The following is a 27,985-nucleotide window of genomic DNA, read 5'->3' on the forward strand; positions in this document are numbered from 1 at the left end:
TATTAAAATATACTATATGGTTAGAGTAATTAAATAAAGATCATATTGTCAGATTGATAGATGTATTACTTGTACAGAACACAGTTCATTTAATATATCCTTGTATGTTGGGAAATTTAGCTTAAGTAAAGGAATTATTTCAGATCTGTAAGGAAGTGATGTTTTTCCATTTGTTGTCTGTTTGAAAATGAAAAAATAAAAATAGGTCTCAACATCACACCAGAAACAGACATCAGTTTCCATACGGAATAAAGAGCAAAATATATATATTTAAAAAAAAAATATATATATATATATATATACATACTTAAGCTGGATAAAAGGCCTTACATTACTGTTTTGAATATTTTTATTATTTTGAAGTAGGAAAGCTTTTCCTAAGTAATACATAAAACCCAAAAGATAAAGTTAGATGAATTTAACTGTATAAAAATTTTAAGCATATATCCAATATAAGACACTGTAAACAAGATTTACACTGCAAGATATTTGCAATATGAAGAGCAAAGGATTGGTATCTATAAATATCAAAAGAGCAATTGCAAGTTATTATGAAAACAGCAAATAACCCAAGTGAAAAATTTGCAAAGCTTTCAGTATATAATTTATAGAAGATGAAATATAAATGGCCAATAAACATACAAAAAGAAAATTAAATAAGATCAACTACAAGTTAACAGGGTTTTTTTTTTACCCATTACATCAGCAGACTTTAAAAAGATTGAGGGGTACTGCTAGTTAAAAATAGTAGAATAATTCTTTTCTCCACTTCTGTCTCATCATAACCCAGCATAAACAATAAAAATAAACAAAAAATTAAAAACTTCCATCTTCAGTGAAGCGGTAACTAGAACCTTAAAACACAGACTAAATCAAATAAGAATTCTGAATCAAAACAAAAGAAAATGATAGGCATTGACACATGACTCCTCCATCCTGTATAAGGTAACAAGTTGCCCTGAAATTATCTTACTTGTGAATGGTTGATCCCTGATCTTTGGTTAAAGGTAACAGTTCTAGAAGGGTGAGGCAACAAGAGTAATGGGAATATTCCTATATAGAACAGTTCAACATAGAAACCGCATATCTATAAGCAAACATTCCGCAGTCCCTCATTCCCCCAGCTCCTGGCAATCACTAACTTATTTTCTGTCTCTATAGATTTACCTATAGACGGAATTCTGGACATTTCATAAAATAGACTCATGCACCATGTAAACCTTTGTGTCTCCCTTCATTTCACTTAGCATGTTTTCAAGGTTCATCCATGTTGTAGCATATATCAACACTTCATTCCTTTTAATAGCTGAATGATTTTCCTTTGTATGGATATACCACATTTTATTTATTCATCAGTTGATGGACATTTGGATTGTTTCCACTTTTTGGCTATGGTGCATAATGCTGCTATGAACATTTGTGTACTCGTTTTTGTGTAGACAAATTCTCTTAGAATATACTTAGGAATGGAATTGTGGTTCATTTGGTAATTCTTTGTTTAACGTTTTGGAGAACTGCCAGAAGTTTTCCATTTTACAAGCCCACTGTAAATGTATGAGGGATCCAACTGGTTTACATCTTCATTGGGGACACTTGTCATTATTATTTGTCTTTTTAATTTTAGCCATTCTAGTGGTTATGAAGCAGTATCTTGTAATTTTGACTTGTATTTACTTAGCAACTAATGATGTTGAGCATTTTTTTCATGTGCTTTTTGGCCATTTGTATATATCCTTTGAGAAATGTCTAGTGAAATCCTTTGCCTGTTTTTTAATTGAGTTTTTGTCTCCTTATATTGAATTGTAAGAGTTCTTTATGTATTCTAGATACAAGTCCCTTGTCAGATACAGGGTTTGCAAATATTTTTACATTCTTGTTACTGACTTTTGAAGTACACAAGACTTTAATTTTGATGAAGTCCAGTTTTTTGTTGTTGCTTTTGATGTCATAGCTAAGAAACCATTGCCTAATTCAGAGTGACACAGATTTATGTATGTTTTCTTCTAAGAGTTTTACAATTTTAACTCTTATATTTAGGTCTGATCCATTTTGAGTTGGTTTTTATATACGATATAAGATAGGAGTCCAACATCATTTTTTTTTGGCATGTGGGTATCTAGTTGTTCCAGCACCACTTGTTGAAAAGACTATTCTTTTCCCATTCAGTTTTCCTGTCACCGTCGTCAAAAATCAATTGACCATAAAGGTATGGGTTATTACCTGACTCTCATTGACCTATATGTCTGTCCTTATGCCAGTATCACACAGGCTTGACTACTGTAGTTTGACAGTATGTTTGAAATTGAGATGTGTGAGTTCTTCAACTTTGTTCTTCTTTTTAAAGGTTGTTTTGGCTATCCTGGAACTTCCATAGGAATTTTAGGATTTCTGTAGAAAAGCCAGCTGGAATTTTAGTAGGAGTTAGATTGAATCTGTAAATCAATTTGGGGAGTATTGTCATTTTAACAATATTAAGTCTTCAAATCCATGAAAATGAGATGTTCTTCTGTTTAGGTGTTCTTCAGTTTCTTTCAACAGTGTTTTGTAATTTTTACTTTGCAAGTCTTGCACTACATTTGTTAGATTTCTTCCTAAATATTTTATTGTTTTTGAGGCTATTGTTAGTAGAATTGTTTTGTGAATTTCATTTTTGGATTGTTCATTGCTAGTGGATAGAAATAATATTTAATTCGGTATGTTGATCTCGTATCCTGCAGCCTTGGTATACATCTTCATTAATTCTAATAGTTTTTTGTGTGCATGCACTCATGTGTATTTCTTCAGAGTTCTATATACAAGATCATATCATCTGTAAACAGAGGTAATTTTACTTTTCCCTTCTCTATCTGGATGCCTTTTAATTTCTTTATCCTGCCTAATTTCCCTGGCTAGCACCTCCCCTATTATGTTGAATAGAAGTAGTAAGGGTGAACATCCTTGTGTTGTTCCTGATCTTAGTGGTGAAGCTATCTGTCTTTTACCACTAAGTATGATATAAGCTGTGGGTGTTTCATGGATGTACTCTATCAAGGTAAGAAGTTTACTTCTATTCCTAGCTTATTGTTTATTCTATTCCTAGCTTATTGAGTATTCTATATCATGAAATAGTGAATATATCCATATTCACTGGGGACATTGATCTGTAGTTTTCTTGCAGCGTCTTCATCTGGTTTTGGTATCAGGGTAATACTGGCCTCATAGAATGAGTTGGGAAGTGTTTCCTCCTTTTCTGTTTTTTTGGAAGTTTGTGAAGGATTGGTGTTAGTATGTGTGTGTGTGAATTATTTTTGAAACACTTAGTAGAATTTACCAGTGAAACCATCTGACCTTTCTTCGTGGGAAGATTTTTGACTACTGATTCAGTATCTTCACTTGCTATACATCTATTCAGATTTTCTGTTTTTTGAATCAGGTTGTTCTAGGAAGTTATCTGTTTCATCCACGTTATATAATTTGTTGGCAAACAGTTGTTCTTAGAATTCCTTTATTATCCTTTTTATTTCTGTAATGGTCAGTAATAACACGCTTTCTCTCATTCCTGATTTTAGTCATTTGAGTCCTCTCTCATTTTGCTTTGTAAATCTACCTAAAAGTTTCTCAATTTCATTGACCTCTTCAAAGAACCAGTTTTTTATTTCATTGGTTTTCTCTACTACCCTGTTTCTATTTTCTGTGTCATTTCTTTCTCCTCTACATTATTTTCTTCCTTCTGCTTGTCTTGGATTTAGTTTGCTCTTCTTTTTCTAATTTTTTAAGGTGAAAGCTTAGATTATTGATTTCAGATCTTTTTCTTTTTTAAACCGGCATTTATAATAATAAATTTCCCTCTAAGCACTTCTTTAGCTTCATCTCATACAGTTTGGTGTGTGGGGTGTGTGTGTGTGTGTGTGTGTGTGTGTGTGTGTGTGTGTTTAATCATCTCAAAGTAGTTCTAATTCCCTTGTGATTTTTTTCTTTGACTCATTGGTTAGGACTGTGTGGTTTAATTTCCACATATTTGTGAATTTCTCAATTTTTCTCTATTATTGATTTCTAATTTCATTCCATTGTGTTTGGAGAACATACTTTGTTTGATTTAAAAATTGTGGAGACTTGTTTTATTTCCTAACATGGTCTGTTCTGGAGAATGTTTCACATACACCTGAGAAGAATGTGTATTCTGCTATTGTTGAGTGGAATGTTCTATAGATGTGTGATAGGTCTAGTGGGTTTATATTGTTGTTCAAGTCTTCTATTTCTTGTTGATCTTCTGTATAGTTGTTCTATTATTGAAAATGGGATATTGAAATCTCCCACTATTATTGTTGAATTGTCTTTTTTTCCCTTCTGTTCTGTCAGTTTTTGCCTTATATATTTGGGGCTCTGTTGATTGGTGTGTATATATTTTTAATTATGTCTTCCTCATGAATTAACCCTTTTATCATTACAAAATGTCCTTATTATGTCTCTTGTAACAAATTTTGTCTTTAAGTCTCTTTTGTCTAACATTAGTATAGCTGCTTCAGTTTTCATTTGGTTACTCTTTACATGGTGCATCTTTGTGCATTCTTTTACTTTCAATCTATTCATGTCTTTGAATCTAAAATGTATCTCTTGTAAACAGCATACAGTGTGATCGTGTTTTTTTAATCCATTCTGCCAATCTCTGTCTTCTTATTGGAGTGTATAATCCATTTAAATTTAATGTAAATGTGATCAGGTTAGATTTACATCTGCCATTTTGTCACTTGTTTTGTATGTCTTGTGTCTATTTTGTTTTCCTTTTGCTCAGTTACTTCCTTCTGTTGTGTTAAATACGTATTTTCTCGTGTACGGTTTAAATCCCTTGTCATTTCTTTTGTTTTTTTTTAAATTTATTGTCTTAGTGGTTGCCCTGGAGATTACCATAAATATCTTAGTTTATGATAATCTAGTTCAGATTAATACCAACTTCATTTCAATAGTATAGGAAAACATTACTCCTTTAGAGAGCTTCATTCCCTACCCCCTCCTTTGTGCCAGTGTTGCCATTCAATTTACATGCTTATACATTGTGTGCCCATCAACTTAGGTTTATAATTATTGCATTGTCAAGTTTTCTTTTAATTCAAATAGGGAAAAAATAAGTTATAAAGAAAAAATACATTTATACGGTCTTTTATATTTACATATGTAGTTACTTTTACTGTCACTATTTCTTCAAGTGTATTTGAATTACTGTTTAGTGTCCTTTCATTGCTGCCCAAAGAACACTCTTTAATATTTCTTGTACAGCAGGTCTTCTGGCATCAAATTCTCTCTGGTTTTGTTCATTTGGCAATGTCTTAATGTTTCCTTTGCTTTGGAAGGATAGTTTTGTTTGATATAGAGTTCTTATTTGTTGGTTTTTTTTTTTTCCTCCAGCACTTTGAATATATCATCCTACTGCCTTATGACTTCATGGTTTCTGATGAGAAATCAGCTACTAATCTTTTTTTTTTTTGAAGTATAGTTGACATACAATATATTAATTTCTGATTTACAACATAATGATTCAACATTTGTATACATTGCGAAATGATTACCAAAATAAGTCTAGTTGCCATCTGCAGCTATTAATCTTATTGAGCATCCCTTGTGCATAATAAGTCACTTCTTTCTTGCTGCTTTCAAATTTTCTTTGACTTTGGTTTTCAACAATTTATGATGGGGAATTCCCTGGTGGTCCAGTGGTTAGGATTCCGTGCTTCCACTGCAGGGGGCATGGGTTCAGTCCCTGGTCGGGGAACTAAGATCCCACAAACCACGCAACATGGCCAAAAAAAAACAAAAACAAAACCCAAAAAACCAAGTTATGATGTTTCTAGCTGTGGATCTCTCTGAGTTTACCCTACTTGCAGATTATTGAGCTTCTTGGATGTGTAGATTAATGTTTTTCATCAAGTTTGGGAATTGTATGGCCATTATTCTTCAGAGTATTCTTTATTTTCCTTTTCTCTCTTTTCCTCCTGGGAATCCCGTTATGTGTATGTTGGTATACATGGCAGTGTCCCACAGGTTTTTGAGATTCTGCTCTATTTTCTTCATTATTTTTTCTTTCTCTTTCTCATAAAAGATCATCTCAATCAACCTGTCTTCATGTTTACTGTTTATTTCTTTTGCCAGTTAACATCTGCTATTGAGCTTCTTTAGTAAATTTTTCATTTTACTTATTGTACTTTTTAGCCCCAGAATTTCTATTTGATTCTTCTTGTAATCCCTGCCTCTTTATTGATATTCTGTTTAATGATGCATTTTTCTCATATTTTCTTTTAGTCCTGTAGACATTTTTTCTTTAGTTTTTTAAAATAGCTGATTTAAATCTTTGTCTAGTAAGTCTAACATCTGGGTTTCTTCAAAGACGTTTCTTATTGACTGCTTCTTTTACTATGCATGTCATGCTTTACTGTTTCCTTTCATGGTTCATAAGTTTTGTTTTGTTTTGTTTTAAGCTAGACAGTTTAAATAATATAATGTGGAAGCTCTTGAAATCAGATTTCTCTCCACCCCTTGATTTGTTGTTGTTGCTGTTTGTTTTTGTTGCTTTTTGTTTAGTGACTTCCCTGGACTAATCCTGTAAAGTCAGTATTCTTTGTGGTGTGTGGCTGCCGAAGTCTCTTCCTTGTTAGCTTAGTAGTCAGCTAATTATTGGACAGAGATTTCCTTAAATGCCTGGAACCAATAAATTTCCCAGCTTTGCTGAGGAGCTCTGTACATATATTGAGGCATGCCTTTAATGCTCAGGCAGGCAGTTTATAATTCTACCTTACCCTTCACTTTCTCTTTGCACCATGTCTTAAAGTCAGCCAGAGGCAAGAGCTTAGGGCCTTCATAGTTCTTTCCTGTGATGCACATTGCCCTGGTCATGCACATAGTCCTAGGCATGTGCACAGCCCTGTGCATGCACCTGGCCTTCTAAATTCCCAGAATTATATCAGAGCTTTTCAAAGACCCTCATAGACATCTTAAGGATTCCTCAGCTTTTTAAATATTTTGTTCAGTTCCTTGTTTGCCCCAACTGTTATCATCATCACCTCAGGCACCTGCAATATTAAATGATTGCCACTGACTGTTTTCTGCAAACCACTTCCCTTCCTTCTCCCCTCCGAGGGAAAAGGCTATTCACACTGAATGAGGTCTGGATAAGGTCAAATAAGAATGAGCTTTGCAAATGGGAGTTTCCAGGGGGTTGCCAAACAGGTCAAATAATGACAGTTCTCTTAGAATGGTGTTTTGGGGGAACTCCAAAACTGTCTTTCCCTCTCCAGTGGCTAATAGACCATTCTTGGTTTTCACTGTGATTGTAAGAATATAGTCTACTGCAATGCTGGGATGATGGGAATGAGTATAGTTCAAGTTAAAATGTCATATAGCTGGTCTTACTAAAATTTAGCTTTTTTTTTTTTTTTTTTTTGAATAAATACTCTTTGGATTGTTGCACACCTTTGGTTAATTTCCAGAGTTCTGAAAAAGTTGATTTTGACAACTTTTGCCAGTGCTTTTATGGTAGAGCAGCTTTTGCTATCATTGCGTTTTTGGGGGACTAACTTTTCAGAAGATCTTCCTCTGCCACCCACTGACATCACGCCAATTTAACAGATTTTAAAGGAACGTCTAAGCCCAAAAAAAATTCCCCTGTAGTGTTGTCCTTAAAGTATAAACAGGGGAGACAAACATACAGGTATACAAGCACTGGGGAATGCAGCATCAATAAACCTGTACTGGTAAAAATTGCTTGATGAAGAAATCTTACTAACCAAAAATTAAGTTTAAAATATAAAATTTAAGCATTAAGTGAAAAGAGGACAAGGGGAATCTTTTAGGGAACATGGAAATAATCTATATCTTGATTTGAGTGATGGTCACATGTGTATACATATGTCAAAACTCATTGAACTATACACTTAAGAGCAGTGTGCTCACTGTATGTAAAATATGCCTCAGTTAAAAACAAAAACAAAAATACAGAGCTTAGGAATGGAAAAACTGAGAAACTGTATGGTAAATCCTGAATTCATTTAAATCTACAACTATGAGTAAACAACTATGGGAATTATGAGTCCAGGACAGAATGTAAATGTTGACTATGCAAAAATATCTTCCAAATATCAGGAGTTGGGTGTACAGGCTGGGAAGGGAAATGGGGAAAGTATAGTATATGTATGTGTATTAGTTATTTATTGCTGCATAAGAGATTACATTGATCTTAGCAACTTGAAACAACCTAAATTTTTATTCTCTCACTTAGTTTTTATAGGTCAAGAATCTAGAAGCAGCTTAGACAGGTCATTCTGATTCAGGGTGTCTCAGGAGGCTACAGTCATCAGCAGGCTTAACTAAGGCTAGGGGACTCACTTCCAAGATGCCTCATTTGCATAGCTGTTAGTAGAATGCTTCAGTTCTTTGCCACATGGATTTCTCCATAGGTCTAATTGAGTGGTCTCACAACATGGCAGCTAGCTTTCCTCAGAACCAGCTATTAAGAGAGAGCAAAGCAGAAACTTTTCATGACCTATCCTGAGAAGTCACCATATTCTGCCGTATTCTGTTGTTTGCACAGACCAACCCTGAAGCAGTGTTGGAGGGGATTACACAAAGGTAGAAAGACCAAGAGGATGATTAGGAATCATCCTGGAGAGTAGCTATCACAGTCTGCTAATTTCCTTAGCTTTTTTAGCCAGGAGCCATTAGATACTGCCCACAAATTGAAAAACAATGCTTCCAACCTCCCAATGTTTTTGTATGATCCTTTTTTCTTGCTTTATTGCACTCTTAGGAACCTCATTTCCCCTATAGAAGCATTTACTAAATTTGAGTAGATCTTTCTCTCTAGTTTATTTAAATTTTTTTTCTTGTGTTAAATCAAACTAAATTTGGTGTTTTTACATTTTAAAATTCAGCATGTAGTATTATCTCATTTTAGTAATTATTTCTGCCTATTCTATGTCCACATATGCTTGGAGCGATCTTGTAATAAGTGTAGTTATTTATAAGTGGTAAGAATTTGGATGCATTTTTTTAATTAGCTTTCCTCTTAATTTTTCTACTTTCCTCTCAATTGCTTAGAATTCTTTTTATAATGAGCATGTGTTAATGTTTACAAAAAGAAAGTCAGACTTTAAAAATAAATTTTATAAGCAGCAATGGTGAGGATGTAGGGAAAAATTCTCATCACTGTTGGTTAGAATATAAAATTGGGTACAATCTTCTTTAGGGGACAATTTGATAGTATCTATCACAAACTTAAATGCCACTCATATGCTACGAATCAAAGTCCATTCCTGTGAATTGGCCCTAAGATATTTATTTATATACACAGAGATAAGCAAAGAGTGTTCATTGCATCATTTACAATAGTAAAATGTTAGCAACAGTTGAAATGTCTAATAACAGGTAAATGTTTAAGTGGATTATGGTATATTCCTGATATAAAATACCATGTAGCCATTAGAATGATGAAGGTTCACAATGTGGTACGTGAGAAAATTCCAAGACATTATATGAGAAACATTGCTACTTATTATGTATAGGATAATTCCAAATGTGTGTTTAAAAAAAAAAAACCTAGATGTATATATGTACATGTTTGTGTATTAAATGCATCGTAAAGAGTTTGGAAGAGTTCACACCAAATAAACAGGGATACCTCTAGGGAATGAGAGAAGGGTTAGAGATGGAGGAAGGGCTTTTTTCTCTGCATTTGTGAGTTATTTTTATGGAGAATGGATGCATGTGTTATAACTTAAAATTTTTGAGACATATCTCTCACACTGTGGAAGGTGAATTGCAGAGATGACTGCAGCTCTCAAGTAGAAAATTGAAGAAGCACATTTCACATTTTCATCTGTGAAGTGATCTTCTAATTAAAAAGGATCTGATCATGAGGATTTTGTACTTTGTGGATCTTAGATGACTTGTTCTTTTCATCAAAGTTATTTCAATTATCTAGGCAAGAGAGGCTGAGATTCCATGCTGCTGGAATGAGGATTGGAGAGACGAAGAGAAATTTTGGAAGAGAAAGGGATTGGATTTAGTAAGCATATGAGAGTTGGGGGAAGGAGTAGAATGGAACATAAAATTGAGATGGGGGTCACAGGAGGAAGAACAGATTTAAAGGAAGAGGATAATGAATCAAGTTTACTATGTTGAAGACCTGTGGGAAATTCTCATGAAGCTGTCTAGCAGATGGTTTGAAAGAACAGTCTGGTGTTCTGGAAGTCATTGGTATTTAGATATTTTAAACCCTGATTGTTGATAGTTGAGATGATCGAAGGAAGAGTATGTAGAATGAAAGAAGATGCTTAAACATGGAATCTTGGGGCACTAACATGTAAGGAGATAACAAAGCAATCCCTGAAGTTGACTGAAAAGTTGCGTTAGAGAGTTGTATCCAGCATTCCAAGGATGAAGATGTGAGTGGTCAGTAGTGTCATGTGCCAAAGGAAGTTGGAGGAAGAAGAAACATTTAAATCTGTAGTACTAGGGACTTTGACAAGAATGGGTTGTGGTGGAGAGCCCTCTGGTGGAAGGGAGCATGGCATTTGAGGAACTGGAAGGATGGAGCTGAAGCTCAGAGAAGAATGTGAATGAGACTGGCAAAAAGGCTTTTTCATCCTTTGAACACAATGTGATCACTTTCTTATTGGAAAGAAATTAATCAGGGGTTAGTTTTAGTCTGTCAGTGTATGAAGGTTATATGTAAATTTTTCTTTTCTTCTGCCCTGTGAAAGGTAGAAAAGAGCTTTTGAGGAGCTAAAACTTGTGGAGAATGACATTGTTTTCACCAGTGGGAAGTAAAGGGAGTTAGGAAAATTTTCTCTGAAGGAGCAGTACCAAAGCTGACAGTAAAGAGAAGCTGCAGGGCCTTTTGACACCTAGCTCAATTGAAGTTCCAAAGACATGGACCGGCCCCAGAAGGATAAGTTAAAGGAATCCTACCTATCAGCAAGTTGCTAAGGAAGAAATATCATTGTAAAATGTATTATTGTACATATTTAATTTTTATAGTGCCTTTTTTGGAAAAACTGCTTGCTTTATTAATTTGTTTTCTTATGAAAACTGATATTAAGTTTACAGGGAAGAAGTTCCTTATTTGTTTCCTCCTCTCACAAAAGACTAGACAGGAGGATATTCTTTATTACCTTCTCTCCCTTTGTTTTATAAAATTAATAATTACATATAGAGAAAATTGTGGAACAACATATATTAACAGTTAACACTGCTTACCCCAGAGTGGAATTGGCCAGGGAAGGCTGAAATTAACTTCTTTTCGCACTTCTGTTTTGTTTAACTTAATTACAGTGTTTATAAAGCAGCCAATAAAGTGTGTAGTGTTTATAGGGAAAGGCTAAAATAAAATAAATTAATAAATATTTGTATACAGATTAAGAAAATGATATAGAGGTGTACAATAGAGGGAGAGTCTGCCACTCTAAATTCGTATTATGTATCTTTGGCTATATATGAGCTTTTGTTACTGTACAAAACAACATAGATTATGTAAAAATATATGTATTCATTAAACTATATACTTTTTCATTTATATCATGGGGATCTTTCCATATTGATACATATCCATTTGTGTTTTTTTTTAACACCTCATAGAATTTTTAAAACTATTTTGGGAAAACTTCATTGAAATACAACATAGACAGAGAAAAGTGTCCAGTTTAATGACTTTTACAAAGTCAAGACACACATGTAACCACCATCCAGATCAAGATCAAGAACAGTGCTGGTCACTACATGGGCCTTTCTCATCCTACTTCCAGTAATTAATCTCCTCCCTCCTAATGACAGATAACCACTATTCTGATTGTCATCCATATACATATATCTAATTGTGTCTGTTTTTAAACTTTATGTAAGTTGAATCTTACAGTATTGTGCGTGGCTTTTTTACCTGTATGTGTGACTATTTTTGGCCAACATTATTTTTGTGAGACTTATCCATGTGACTGCATATAGCAGTAGTTTACCCTTTTTCTATTTGTTGTAGCAGTCTGTAGTAGAATACATAAATACCACAATTTATGCATTTTCCTGTTGATGGGTATTTGAGTTGTTTCAAACTGGGGACTATGACAGATAATGCTCATATAAGCCTTCTGGTATGAGTTTTTTGAACATATTCTTTTGAGTATGTACACATTTCTGTGGGCTGTATACCAAGGAAAGAAATTGCTAGATCATATGGTATGCATATGTTCAGCTTTAGTAGATATTGCCCAGTTGTTTCCCAAAGGGTCCCTGACACTTTACCCTTCCATCAGCAATATGAGAGTTTCATATACTCAATGCCCTGCCAACACTTGGAGTTGATGGCTTTTTGTTTGGTTTTGGTTTTCTATTGTTTGTTTTTGATGGCTGTTTTAGAACATTAGTCTGTGCAGTATCTTACTATGTGAATATACCATAATTTACTCTCCTTTTGCTGGGCTTTTGCCCTCTTGCCCCACTATAGCACAGCCAGAACCTGGACACCTCTAATATTTAGTAGACTCTGTGGTTTGTTCTATGTGTGATCTGACTGTTTGAGGAAGATTTAATACTGTAGGTAACAGAACGGGTATATTCGTTTCTTTTTCTTAACAGATTTTCCTCAAATTCCCTCTGTTTTTGAGTAGTATGATACCAATGTAAGAATCCATGTAAAATGGTTTCATTTTGTGGACATGAAAATCAGTTTTGATTTCCTGGTGGTAAATGGTTGATTTCTTCACTCTTGTTAAAAAGTCATGTGAGGGCTTCCCTGGTGGCACAGTGGTTGATAATCCACCTGCCAATGCAGGGGACACGGGTTTGAGCCCTGGTCCAGGAAGATCCCACATGCCACAAAGCAACTAAGCCCGTGCGCCACAACTACTGAGCCTGTGCTCTAGATTCCGCGAGCCACAACTACTGAGGCCCGCGCGCCTAGAGCCCGTGCTCTGCAGCTAGAGAAGCCACCGCAATGAGAAGCCCGCGCACCGCAACGCCGCCAAAAAAACCCCAGAAAGTCATGTGAAAAATAGTATAACATCTGAAACTAGACTTGTGGTGAAAGCATTGCTAAACATGGCCAATTTAATTATACTGAATAATTTGTGTTCTCTTAGAACAAGCATACAGTGATAGCTGCCAGCACCTGCATCACATAGATTTTCAATCCATTGAAAACTGCTGTGTGAATGATTTGAGAATATAATCTCTTCGGTTTTGGAAAAACTCTTTGAATTTCACCCTTTGAATGTGAAAGGTGTTTCCAATCAGAGAACCATGCTTCTCAGCCCAACTTTTCTTTTAACAAAACTGCCCTCCCCCATTTCCTCAAATTTTCTTTTAACGTAGGTTTTTAAAAGTACAGAAGCTAGGGGCTTGCTTTTAATGAGTTAAATGTGATCACCCGACCTCCTGCTTCTTCTTATGTTAAGGGGTGTGATTACTTCATGATAACCACTCTTCCTGTTGTGAGTTACAGCTTTAAACAGGTGCTGGCACAGGTGGTATTCAGTACTATCCAGTTACCATAAGTAATTCCTTGGGAGAGTTTAGATACTGTTAACCCTCTATGGTAGCTGAATGGTCTTTTGGAAAGTGCCTTATGGGCGTAGAAGACAGTTTTATATTTCCTATTATTCTTTGCTATTGCCAGTTGTATGTTGAATTATTCATTTTGGAATAGCTATAATGACCAGAAGGAGCATGTTATTCTCATACTCTAGTAAGTTTTAGACATGCTTTTTTACCTTCCACGTGGAGGTCTTTCAATTTCTTTTTTATCGCTTTCAAGAACTTGTTAGTGATAGCTGAAAACTACTGCTTTGTATTGTATTCAGTGTTTTGTTAAGTCTGTTAGAAGAACATCTTTACCTCTTGAGATTTCTTAAGAGGTCCTATTGTAGCATAACTCTAAAAGTCTTCCAGCTGTTAGTTATCTATACTAATGAGCCTGAAAATGAATTAACAAATGAGTTAGCCTGAATGAATTAACAAATAATCCAGAAATCTTATTGAAGAGAGTATTTTCAATGACCTCTCCTTTCCCAGCCCCTAAATCTTTTTATCAGTATCAATAATGAGTAGCAAAATGTGCTGGCTTGATTTTTTTTCTTCCAAATATCTGGTAAAAGTTCTAATATTCTAAACCAGGATCGGGGTGGAGGTGGTGATGGTGGTTGAAGGAGCACAAACTTAATCAACTTCTGACAACTGTTATTTAGATAGCTCTTCATTTATCTCACATTCATGGACCTGGTTTAGAGATTAATTTAGAGACCATTTTTAAGTCTTGGTAAATAAAATGCTTTGACCTCTTATAGATCATTTCTGAATATATCCTTGCAGTCAGCTTTTACAAGGAAGCCCAATATTAAAAGCCTTGCTCAAGTTACAGCTTCCTTATAGAATTAACAGAGAAGAAAGTACCCAATAACCTAGAACCAACAGATCCCTCATTAACTTCCCTGTAATTGCAGTATCCACAGCAGCTGTTTCTCTTTCTCCACAGGTATCAGTCAGAGCCGGATCTCTCACTGGCTGTTGCAGCAGGGATCAGACCTGAGTGAACAGAAGAAAAGAGCGTTTTACCGATGGTATCAGCTTGAAAAGACAAACCCTGGTAAATATTTTTTCCTTTTTTTATTGCATCTGAAATGGGACAAATATAATTAATTACTTTATTGACTCCATAATTGGATTCCATTCCACTCCATATTGTTCCTTGGTTTGTCTTCCTCAAGGTAGTTTCATTACTGTTGTTCCTTTATGCCAAAGAACACTCTTAACTGTAAAATGTAAGCCCTGATTGTACCAATTTTTAGCTTAGTGTCTAATATTATCTAGTCATTTTCACTGCTTCCTCCAAGGTGCCTCTTTGTTTTCCAGGTTATGTGACATTTCTAACCATAATTGAAAGAAAGGTCATGATTGTCAGTAGCCTATTTTTTTCCCCTCAACTATAGGTATTGATACATGTAAGATTCCATACCTAGTTTTATATGTGTATTTGTAAATCTTGTTTTAGTTAGTAATATAAATTTAATGCTTTTATTTTGTTCATGCTATACCATATCCAATGATTTCTGCTAAAGATTTTCTAATTCTAATTCTGGGTAATGAATGTGTCTTTGGACTTTAGGGTAAAGCTGCCCTGTTGACTTTGGGGGCAGCAGTAGGTTGGAAAACAGACTGAAATCTTTAAAAAGATCACAAAAACCTTTGTGTCAGAAGTTGCCAGGAACAGGCAAGATCTATTGCAGGATGCTTTTAATGGAGGTATATAAAGTAAAATCTGAAGTTTTTGATAGACTCTCTCAATCTACACATTACACAGACTGGTGGCAGTGAGATCAGTCTCAAGTTTAACCTTGTGATTGAACTATCTTCTGTAGTACTACAGCATTAAAGCCTTTGCTTACAGACTAAATTATCAATTTGAATATCGAGTATTGAAGACTCTTAGCTAATAATAACGTTGGCTCTGAGGTGGAAATAATGTTATAGAGACATATTTCTGTGTGTGTATCTGTGGTTAGATTTTTTTTTTTCAAAGATCACTTTGAAAGGCTCAGGCAGACAAATCAGAACAGAATGTATCAATCTCTTCGCAATGAATTTTTTAATCTACCCAGCCCCCCATTTTTTATATTTCAGATATACAGAAAAGTTAAAAGACCAACACAGCTAACACCTATTTATCCTCTTCGTAGATACAATAATTGTTAACATTTTGCTATATTTGCTTTATCCGTATAAAATAAATAAATGAATAAATTTTAAAATGTATGTATGTGTGTATACAAACACATACTCTTTCTCTCTCTTTAGCATTCGTCTCCTGAAAAAAGGGTAATCTCTTACATAACCACAGCCCCTAGAATCACGTCTAAGAAAATTAATTATAATTCCATAATAACACCTAATATTCAGTCCATATTCACATTTCTTTAGTTGTTGCAAGAATGTCTTTTGTAGCTTTTTTTTTTAGAATTAATTAAATTTTTAATTGAAGTATAGTTGATATACAATATTGTGTTAGTTTCAGCTGTACAGCAAAGTGATTCAATTATATATACTTTTTCAGATTATTTTCCATTATAGGTTATTACAAGATATTGAATATAGTTCCCTGTACTATACAGTAAATCCTTGTTGCTTATATATTTTATGTATAGTAGTTTGTATCTGTTAATCCCGTACTCCTGATTTATCAGCTTTTTTTTTTCATTAAATAGTATGTGATTTAGATTGACAAATTGGAATTTGTTGTTATGTCTCTTTAGAGTCTTAAAACTAGTCACTTAAAATTTTTCTTTCATGACATAAACTTTTTAAACCATCTAACCTTACAGAATGTCTCACATTCTGGGCTTTTCTATATCCTCTTAGTGTCGACTAACTTGTTCCTCTGTAGCCTGTGTATTTCACATACACTGGAAGTTAGGATTAGAGGCTTGATTAGATTCAGGTTAAATATTTTTTGGCAAGAGTACTTCATAGATTGTATGAAGGGAGGACATTTACTAATGGCTGCAGTTAACTTTGAAACACATCAAGATAAAATGAATAGGGAGATGGATATGTGATAAACTAGGTATAGTAAAATATTAGATGGTATGGGTACAGATTTCCACTATAAAATTCTTTCATTGTTGCTGTATGTTTGAAATTTTTCACAATAAAACACTGGGGCAAAATGCTTTGTAGGTAATGTTTACCTCACGTTACCACATGTCAAGAGGCATGTGGTGTCCGGTTGTAGCACTACTCATTTGCTAAGTTTGATTCTTTGTTAAAGTGGTGGCCACCGGATCCTATTTTTGCAGCTTGTGAATAACCTATAGGGCATTACTTTGCTGCTGGATGAACAGCCTTTTCTGCAACAAGCTTTGCCAGTGGTCTTAGCGTCCATTGATGATGCTCACCTGAATCAGTTATTCTGATGGGGGATTGCAAAAGGGTGATGATGTAACCTAGCATTCCTTCAATATTTACTAGCTGGCAGTTTTTCTACAAAGTTTTGCTACAAAGAGGAACTTCCATTTTTAGATGTTTTTCTAATGATATCTAGATATACAGGCAAACCTCTCAAAATAATGACTCTGTTGTTGCTGCCATTAGTTAAATGTTCTAAAACAGCACAGTTCAGTAGAAATATAATGCAAATGACATATGTCATTTAAATTATCTAGTAGCCACATTTTAAAAAGAAATAGCTAAAATTAATTTTGATAATGTATCAGTATTTATGCTTGTATTATCACTTCAACATTTAATCAACACTTCAAAAAGTTAACGAGAGCTTTCCTTCTCTCTCTTCCTTCAGTCCTTTCTTTCTTTCTGTCTTTCTTTTTTTTCTCTCTCTTTCTCTCTCTCTCTTTTTTTCCTTTTCCTTCTTTTTCTTTGAAACACAATGTGTATTTTACACTTAAAGCACATGCCATCTGCAATCAGCCACATTTCAAGTGCTCAATAACCACACGTGGCTAGTGGCTACCATATAGGACAGCGCAGTCTAAAGACTCATGTTGAGGCAACACTTCCATCTGAGCTCTAAGCAGTCTTCCCAAAGAGCTGACTTCTCCCGTGACTCACAGCAGAGCAAATCAGATGGAAAGGAACAAAAACTTGGCACTTGGTCTGTTTAATAGAGCAGCTTAGGCTATGATATTGATAACAAGAGTTGGGCTAGGTAAATAAGGAACTGTGCCCAGGGGCTTCATAAACCTGGTCACATGCCAGCAATTGGCTACCAGGGGGAATATCAGAGGGATTGTTAAGATGTTCCAAAATATATACAGCAGAGCAATGAAGAATTTGAAAGACAAACACAAGTCAACTGTGCCAGGCAATCAGCCTCCATAAGAGAAGGGATTTTGTCTCTTGGATTTGGCACTTAGATCAGTGCCTGACATGGAATCTAATCATAGCTGGTAAAGCTAAATTCCCACACTGGATTTCAGGACTGGACTTCAATCTCAGACAGGGACTGGGATACCAGGAAAATGAATTCATTAGAAACAGGAAGGCGGACTATCATGTCAGCATTGTTGTAGCTGATCCGACAACACTGCTGACTGTGGGATACTACTATTGGAATCCAGTTTTAACAGGAAAATGGGAAAGGACTAACAGCATTCATCCAGCTGTTGATTAGCAGGTGTTTTTTCTTTAAGGATATAGTGCCTCCTCCTTTTAACAGTAAGTACCCCTAATTATATGCATTTGCTTTTCTATGAAGTTGCATTACCAACTGTCCCCCTGTAAAAGGACTTCCTATTTTTTATTTGAGAATCAAATCCATTCTAGTTCTGAGTTCTTTCTAGCTTCCTAGTCCAGTTCTTTGTAGTCTAGTTTCTAGTTTTCTGTAGGATGTAATTCAAAGTTAGCTGAAAAGAAGGGGATAAGTTTGTAATTGTCAAATTGGTCCTTTTTGTTGCATCAACAGTAATTGGATATTACCAGTTGAAATTTAATTTTTTTAAAGTTTTTCTTTGCACTTTCACCTTTATTAAAAGAGCTAATATGGTATAGAATTTTTTCTAGATAAATGCAGTTTTATTTTATTGAGTTTAAAATAACCTTTGGTTTTAGCTAAAGAATTTATTCTTCTTATTTCATGGACACTTTGGAACTATTATATGATGATAGTTCCAAATTAATATTGTGTGATAAGATGAACTAACATTACATTAGCATCTAAGAATACCTTATCCACTGTCTAGTCAGTATTCACTTTTATATAATACATCAGAATTTTCTTTGCCAGTCATTGCAGAGGTGATTGGAATCCAACTAAATGTCCCTCAGTCGAGTAGTGGTTAAATAAATTATGGTATATCTGTATAATGGAATACTGTGGAGGCTATATAGCTATTTTTTTAAAGGTGGCTTTATATGAATTGAATTTATATGTAGGAATATCAAATTCATCAGTGAATAAAGTAAGGTAGAAAACAATGGATGTAGTATATTGCCATTTATGTAGGGGGCATACAGACACACACACACACACACACACACGTATATGATTATATAAACTTGGAACATCTCTGGAAGGGTATATTAGGAACTGATAAGAATAGCTCTGTGGCGGGGAACTGAGAGAAGGGGAGGATGGGAGTGGCAGGGACACTGTTAACTATGTAAACTTTTTGTGTCTTTCTAAATTTTATTCCATGCACTTGTGTTGTATATTCCAAATATACATATAAAATGTAATGAAAATAAGAGAGGGAGGGAGGCAAAGAGGGAGAGAGGCAAAAAAGAAATTCATCTACCCTGTTAATAGCTTTTAAGATATAAAACAACTGAAGAACCTAGGTTTACATAGTTTAGACCTGCTTTTGAGAGGCAGTTAGGTAGAGAAATAAGATGTCAGTGATTTGTACTGATAGTTCTTTTATTTCATATTTTTTCTCTGTCCAGGACAGGTAGCTCATTGGAAGAAGTGTAAATGGTACCATCCCTTTGCATATATTCTGAGAAAAAATGCAGAATTAAGGAAACTCACACGATGAAAAAGTACTTTTTTTTCCCTCTAAATTTAAGCATTTAGAAAACAAACAAAATATATTTGTACATTCTGCCTTTATTCCTGGGCTCAGAGCATTTCTCTCTGTATACGTTGATTGACGTTCTTCTCTTTTTCCACCTCTTCACTCTGGATCCATTTGAATAGGTTTTTTTAGTCTCTCTTTTAGTGGACTCAGCAAGAAAAATAATAGAGTGCATATTTAGGTTATTTTTACTGATAATCCTATAGATACAGTGTAGTTCTCTGCTAAACAGACCAATCACCAGAATTTCCCAGCATAACCTAAAGCCTGCCAAGGCTTATGAATAAAATAGGCTGATGGAAACTGATCAAGTACATTTTATTTTGTTTCTTATGAAAACATTTACAAGAAAATGCCTATTTTTAAAAAGTAGTGAGTACTAAATTCAGCATGGTTGACATCAAGAGCCCCTTTATTTAATCAAATTAAGCTCAACAGTCCTCTCTCTTGTCTAATTTAAACATTACTATAGCAGACAGGGTTTGATGAGTTCCTCTTGGCTCATGGCGGTGATTCTGCATATTTCTAAATTAAACAAATAAAGTTTGCACATGAAGTAAATTTGGAGAGCAGAATATGCCTCCTCCCTTCACTGTTGCAGGGAGTAGAGCCTCAGGGAAATCATGTGTATGACGTGAGGGAAGATGAAAAATTACTTTTGGAGAAGCTAGTGTCTATGAATGGAGCAGTAATAACATGCTTGTAGTCATTCTTTCATTTGCTGATTGGCAAAGGCTCACCCAAAAGTAACCCTGATAAGCAAGAAAATGATTATAGATGCAAAGAGAACAGTTACCAAAATGTTAAAATCTATCAGCAAATTAGGAAGAGTTTTGTTTCGTTTTGTTTTCTCTGGGTTTAGATCTGCTAGATAAATCTGCAAAATCTTGTCTTAATGGGGGCCCAGATATAATGTGGAGAAAAAAACGTTTCTGTAGAGAACACAGGTAACACGCTTCCTATAGGGAAGAAAATAGTGGGTTCTTTAACCAATCCAGAATGCCTGTATTTTATTTCAGAGGGATTTAAATTCTTATATACATTGTTCCTCCGTAATTGTGAACCCATTCTTGGGTTATTCATTGCTCTCCATCCGTTTCAACCAAAGCAAGAGGAACAGGTTTCTAGAACAAATCTGTTTGTTGTAGTGTTTCCAGAGTTTTTCTTGTGCTTTTTTTTTTTTTTTTTTTTTTACCACGCGGCTTCCAGGATCTCATTTCCCCAACCAGGGATCAAACCCACGCCCTCGGCAGTGAAAATGCGGAGTCCTAACCACTGGACCACTGGGGAATTAATTCCCTCTTGTGCTATTTTTAAATACTACTACACTGAAAAAGAAAAAGGAATAAGACAAAAACCTCAAAAGAAATATGATAATACTATGTTTCAAATTAAGTATGTTTACAAGTTTGAAATTATTCGGAGTTTCCACCTTCTGTGCATAAATTGCCTTGATTTCTTTTAAAGTAACCAGGCCATTACTTACTTCTCTCTCTTCTTTTTTTCCCTCCTTCCCTCTCTCCCCCTTTCTTTTCCTTCCTGGCCAATTTTATTTCATCTAAGTTTCCTTTTTATAGAAAACCTGGACAATACAGGATATTGTAAAGAAGCATAGCTATATTACCAATAAACCCTAATACCAGGGAAGAACCATTATTATCAGTTGGCTTATTTCCTTCAACCTCATGACTCAGTTAAGATTCTTTGTATTCTTTGCTTTATTTGTGCCCATTTATCACTCTAAGAAAGCATGCCGTAGTTACAGATATGGCCTACTAGTAGCAACTCACTGACCTATTTCTCATCCTCCACCCAATGAAGCCCTGAAACTCTCTATCCTTTTACCAGAGCCAAACCTTGGATGAGAGGACCTGGCTGCCTTAACCAGGTCATTTCTACCTCTGTCTTTATTAGCCATGGTAGCAAGTTTGGCTCCGTTTTGGACCTTTTATCATGGCTGTAGAATAAAGTTTATATAATCTAGCTTAGGTAGATTCCAGAGCCCTCATTATACTGTCAATCCTGCTTGCATTCCGAAAAGTACCGACACAAGGAGTTTGAAACCCTCTAGCCCCATAGTTCCTTCTTACGCCTAAACTTTGTTAACTTTGAATTGGGCCCAGACCTAATTGCCAAGTTATTTTGGCAGAATGGAACCCTCTTTCTTGAACTACCTAAAGAAAGGTTTCAGTTTAGAGTTTCATAGTGTGTAGGCCAGGAATTTTTTAAATCAGGGGTTAGCAAACTCTTCCTATAAAGGGCCAGATAGTAAATATTTTAAGCTTTGCAAGCTGTGTGGTCTCTGTCACAGCTATGCAACTCTGCCATTATAGTACCAAAAAGAAACAATATGTAAATGAACGAGTGTGGCTGTGTGTCAGTGTGGCAAAAGGCCAGAATGTGCCACACCTTTTAAGCCAGTGGGTCTCTAATGTGTTGGTGACACACTTGCCCATTTGAGGAAGAAGTCAGATATTTACTTTACATCACACATGACATGAAATCATATATCTATTAAGAGTTTAAACAAAAGTGAAAACTATAAAAATATTCTGAGTTATATAAAATGCATTGACCATAAAAGAACAGATTAACAGATTTGACTGTACAAAAATTAAGATCACAAAATACATCATAAATAAAAAGATGAATGACAAACTGGAGAAAAATAGTTGCAATCTATATGACTAGCAATTGGTATGGTTATCTACACACCAATAAGAGGAATAACTCAAAAGAAAAGAGGACAAAAGATGTAAATTCACAAGAGAAGTAATTGTCAGAAACAGGAAAAGATGCTCATTCTTACTAATAGTGAAATCTTTATATATTAAAGAGAATTTTTTGCCTGCCAAATTTATAAATGTGAATAATTAATAACACTTACAATACTCAGTGTGTCAGGGAATTGGGTAAATAAACAACTGGAGGTGGTTGTGATGCCTTAACATTAGTTCTATATTATTGTGTAACAAATTACCCCATAGGTTAGCAGCTGAAAACAACAAACATCTATTATCTCACAATTTCTGTGGGTCAGGAATTCAGGAGCAGCTTAGCTAAGGAGGTTCTGGCTCAGAGTTCTCATGACGTTGTAGTCGAGCTGTCAGCCAGGTCTGCGGTCACCAGGGCAAGACAGTCTGCTTCTAAGGTCACTTCCATGAGTCTTGGCAGGCCCCAGTTCCTTATTGCCTATTGGCCAGAGATAGCAGGTCCTCCACATGGGCCTGGCCATTGGCTTGCTGAGTGTTCTTACTACATGGCAGCTAGTTTTCTCCTGAGCAAGTGATCTAAGAGCCAGAGCAACAACACAGACACCACAGTGTATTCTACAGTCTAATCCCTGAAAGTGGCATATCATCACTTCTACCATATGTTATTGGTCACATAAACTAATCCTGATACAACGAGGTGAATACCAGGAGTTGGCAGTCCTTAGGAGCCACCTTGGAAGCTGGCTACCACACAACTATATTAGGGCTGTATGTCTAGAGCCTTATTTCTTTCAGCTGGGTTCTACAGTTCTGCACATGGTGTCTGCTGCAGCTACAATGTCCAAACTGGCTTTTTTCCTCAAATGTCTGGTGCCTGCGTGGGTTTCACAGGAGCACCTGGAGGCAGACTGGGCTTCTTTCACTCCACGTGGCTAGCTGTGGCTTCCTTACAACGTCGTGGTCTCAGGGTAGTCATACTTCTTATATGGCAGCTGGCTTCCCCCAGAACCAGCAGTCCGGGAGATCTAGTCAGAAGTTGCAAAGCTTCTTATGACCTAGCCTCAAACTATGTCCATGTTGTCAAAATGTGTCACAGGACCAGCCCAGATTCAGGGGCATGATTACCAGGAGGTGTGACTTATTGTGAAGGGCCATCCTTGGAACCTATCCCAGGGAATTATGCTTAGGAGAGATGATGCTGGCTTACTCTAAAGTGGTAGCAGTGAAAGTAATATAAATTCGTCTGATTCTGGATATATTTTGAAGATAAAATTGACAGGATTTACCTGTGGATTAGATATATAGTAGGTGGGAAAAAATAGCAGAGTCAGAGGTGATTCTGAGATTTTTGAGCTGAGCAATTTAAAGAATAAGGATGCCATTTACTTGGATGGGAAAGAATGCAGGACAACAGGTTTGGAAAGGAAAATCGGGATTGGTTGAAATATTGGACATCTGTATGAGACAGTACATATAAAAATGTAGCCATTAAGGGGACATCAAGAAACAAATCTGTGTGTAGTAAAGTAGAAACACTACCCTTGGTATTAATTACAAGGTACAATAAATAGAGTATAATTCCTGTTATGAAGAAAGAAATATATGCATACATGCATTATCATCAGTTCAGGTTGAGAAAAGTCTAGTCTGATTTAGTAAAATATCTCAATTGTACATTTTTTTCCATTGGTTTTATTACATTCAAGAGGTAAAAATATAGTATAGCATTAACAGGTAGTAGACTTATGGAGATCTGAATTAGTTAATAGACTAAAAACATATCAAATTTCATCTCTTCTTTTGATGCTATATTTGACTTTTTTTTTTTTTAAAGTGTTTGCAACAATTAGTGTTATTTTAAAGTCTTCTCCTACCTGCATACATTGATTAAAGGGCTCCATTTTCTCAACAACGAGAAGTGTCTTGAATGGTAATGAAAAGTTCTGAACGTGTAGGATATATTGTTCAAAAAGATTAAAACTGTCAAATAGGAATTTCAAGAGAAATTTTTCAGAGGAAGATACTCTGATTAAGAGTTGTCACTGGGCCAAAGACTGTATGTCCTTATTCCCCTGAAGAGATAGATTTTGAGCTTTGTTTCAAAAATTGACATAAACAAAGATAAAAGACAAATGACTAACTGAAAAAAAAAACACATTTAAAATAATTAATAATGGGGGAGTTCCCTGGCAGTGCAGTGGTTAGGACACTGCACTTTCTCTGCTGAGAGCATAGATTCAATCCCTGGTCAGGGAACTAGGATCCTGCAAGCCACGCAGTGTGGCAAAATAAAATAAGTAAAGTAAAGCAAAGTAAAGTAAAATAGATGGACTTTTTAAGGAAGAGTTTTTGTCTCCTTGGATTTTTATTTTGGTCAAATAATTTTTTTAAAATATAAATACCAAATGTATTGGGCCTGCAATTTCCAGTGAAGGGGCAAAAGTTTATTGTTGATTTCATGATATATTTGTCATATTGGTTTTAGTAAATTGCAAGATATTTGCCCAAAAAAATTTCGTTTATTTCAGGGGCTACGCTAAGTATGAGACCCGCGCCCATTCCAATAGAGGACCCGGAATGGAGACAAACGCCTCCCCCAGTCTCAGCTACATCTGGCACCTTCCGACTGCGACGAGGGAGTCGATTTACCTGGAGAAAGGAGTGCCTGGCTGTCATGGAAAGGTACGTGTCTCCTTTTCCTAGGAGCGATCTCCCAAACTTAGGAAAGAGAGACTTAGGATAAATTTGGACACTTTTCAAACAAGTAACTTGAGATCTAGGTTTTATCTCGAAAAGTATTTTGGAGTACTATAAGTGCTGTATTATTGAAATAAAACGATCTTACCATTGAGAATTCATAAAACCAGAGTTAGCATCTATCAATATAATTTTTGTCCTCAGTAATTTAAGAAACTAGAATAATTTTTTTGAGTTTAGATCTTTGTATTATGTTTTAGAAAGACTCTTTGAAGTCTTATTTTCATAAAAAATATTGAATAATTGTGTAGGAGGCCACTGAGATTTAACTTTCTTTGATAAGGAGTGTAGCCTAAATGAGCTTAGACCCAGAGGTTAGAAGTACATGTTTTTGACTTTGATTTCATATCCTCTGACTCTAGCACCAGTACCTGATCCATAGTGGTGCTTTTTTTTTTTTTTTTCAGTTTTTTTTTTACAATTTTTTTTTAAATTTTATTTATTTATTTATGGCTGTGTTGGGTCTTCGTTTCTGTGCGAGGGCTTTCTCTAGTTGCGGCAAGTGGGGGCCACTCTTCATCGCGGTGCGCGGGCCTCTCACTATCGCGGCCTCTCTTGTTGCCAAGCACAGGCTCCAGATGCGCAGGCTCAGCAATTGTGGCTCACGGGCCTAGTCGCTCCGCGGCATGTGGGATCTTCCCAGACCAGGGCTCGAACCCGTGTCCCCTGCATTGGCAGGCGGATTCTCAACCACTGCACCACCAGGGAAGCCCCAATTTTTTTTTCTTTACAATTTTTTTTTTTTTTTACAAATTTAAAAAAAATTAATTGCGTTTTTTTTTTTTGTCTGCATTGGGTCTTGGTTGCTGTGCGCGGGCTTTCTCTAGTTGCGCTGAGCAGGGGCTACTGTTCATTGTGGTGCGCGGGCTTCTCATTGCAGTGGGTCTCTTATTGGGGAGCATGGGCTCTAGGCGCGAGGGCTTCAGTAGTTGCAGCACGCAAGCTCAGTAGTTGTGGCTCGAGGGTTCTAGAGCACAGGCTCAGTAGTTGTGGTGCATGGGCTTAGTTGCTCCGCAGCATGTGGGATCTTCCTGGACCAGGGATCAAACCCGTGTTCCCTGCATTGGCAGGCGGATTTTGAACCACTGCGCCACCAGGGAAGTCCCGGTACTCAGTACTTTTTAAACTTGAATTTGAGCTTAGCTTCAGTCTTTCCTATTGGAAATCATATAAGTTAATTAAATGTGGTTATGAAATGTTCAATATATTTAGGGTGGATCCTATAGTATAATTATCCTTTTAGTCTCCTACCTGTAAGTAATGTTTACAGAATCTTGGTTTGATGGAGAGTTTTATATGCAATAAGGTAGTAATTTTCTATTAGAAAAGTATTTACTTCCTAAGATTGAAATGTAGAGAAAAAGAATATATTAGGCAGAGGTGAAAACAATTGAACTTTTTAATACTGTGATTTCTCAATAATTTAAATAATAGAAAAGAATGGAATTCAATGTTTAAAACTAGGTTTAAATTCTAAGCATGTACATATTTACACTGAGCCAGCTTCACATTTTTTTCTCCTATTATCTAATCTGACCAATCGAATGGTATACTGAAAAGAGCATTTGACTCAGAGTCAGAAGACCTGAAGCCTGATTTTGGCTTTGCCATTAACCAGCTGTGTAACTTTGTTCAGGTCAGAAATTCTGAGCTTTAGCTTCCTTATCTCTAAAATATAACCTGTTCTGCACATATAAACTTCGATTAACCAGAAATTTTTTCCCTGAGAAGAATTCCAGCTAATAAATGGAAAAAAGATGATTAGAGTATCATTATTATCAGACAGTAATCACTGATAGCTGCTAACATCCCATAAAGATATACAAGCAGGTATTATGTACTTAGAGGATGTTAAGACACCACCTACAGAGTATTCTTTCTAACAAAATTGAAGCTGAATCAAATCAAATTTCTAGATCCAACTCCAGGTTTTTAGGAAATATGGAACAAAATTCTGTTAAACAACACCATAGGGGTTTAAGTCAACCAGATTCACGGTGTGAGAGACCCTAAGAATAATAACTCAGTTTCTTCAAGTGTTTTTTTTTTTAAATCTTCAGCCAGTTGAAGAAATTTGAACACTGGATAAATAGTGATTCTTGTTTCGGTTATGATAATGGTCACTTATATGTAAACGGTGCTACATTGATAAAAATTAGAGTTCTTGTCTTTTAGAAACATGTATTAAAATGTATAATAATATGATGAAGTGATATCTGGGATTTACCTCAGAATAACACAGGGCGTAAAGGCAGGGGCAGTGGTGTGTATAAAACGAGTGGTATCAGTAAATTACTCATTTCTGTAGTTGGGTGATGTTTACCTGGGGGTTCACAGTACGGTTTTCTCCACTTTGTATGTATATTATGTGCGTGTTAAAGGATGCTCTAAATTTTGGATCAAATCACATAGAACTAGGAGAAATGTAAAGCCTTCATATATCACAAAAACTCAACTACATGATGTTATCTAATAGTAACATTTACTTAATAAATATTTGATTGTCACTGTAGTGACAGCAGTACAATAGCGAACATTGCAAACTCCCTCCTAAAGAGTCAGGTTGGAGGAGCAAAAGTTAATGAAACAATCATACAAATCAAGGTAAAATTGCAATTGTAATACCTGTAGAAAAGGAAAGGTACATTGTGCTTCAAGATCTTGTATTGATAAGAGAGGATGTGGTGATTTAATTAGGTCAAAAGGAAGGGGGAAATATTGCAGATAGAAAGGAGAGCTATAGTCATCTAGAACTGTGCTGTCTGATCATGGCCACCTGTGGCTATTTAGATTTAAATTATATAAGTTTTTAAAAACTTAAAATTCAGTTCCTCAGTCACACTAGCCGCATTTCAAGCTCCCAGTAGTCATGTATGGTTACTGACTATAGTTTTAGACAACACAGATATGTAACATTTCTATCATCACAGAAAATTTTGTCGGACAGCTCTAATACAGAACAACTGTATCTCATCCCCA

The 27,985-nt window shown here is 35.5% G+C and overlaps 1 protein-coding gene across 15 annotated transcripts in view; it reads left to right on the forward strand.

Annotated features, from left to right (window-relative positions):
• Positions 1 to 27,985, forward strand: part of HMBOX1 (homeobox containing 1) — a 176,819-nt gene that overhangs the window by 110,985 nt on the left and 37,849 nt on the right. For all 15 annotated transcript variants that reach the window (XM_068552196.1, XM_068552201.1, XM_068552198.1 and 12 more), the window contains exons 5-6: positions 14,486 to 14,596; positions 24,778 to 24,931. In XM_068552196.1, coding sequence (XP_068408297.1) covers positions 14,486 to 14,596; positions 24,778 to 24,931 — 265 coding nt within the window. The remainder of the gene's footprint in view (positions 1 to 14,485; positions 14,597 to 24,777; positions 24,932 to 27,985) is intronic.

Source organism: Eschrichtius robustus, chromosome 10 (assembly GCF_028021215.1).
Source record: "Eschrichtius robustus isolate mEscRob2 chromosome 10, mEscRob2.pri, whole genome shotgun sequence".
Classification (NCBI taxonomy): domain Eukaryota; kingdom Metazoa; phylum Chordata; class Mammalia; order Artiodactyla; family Eschrichtiidae; genus Eschrichtius; species Eschrichtius robustus.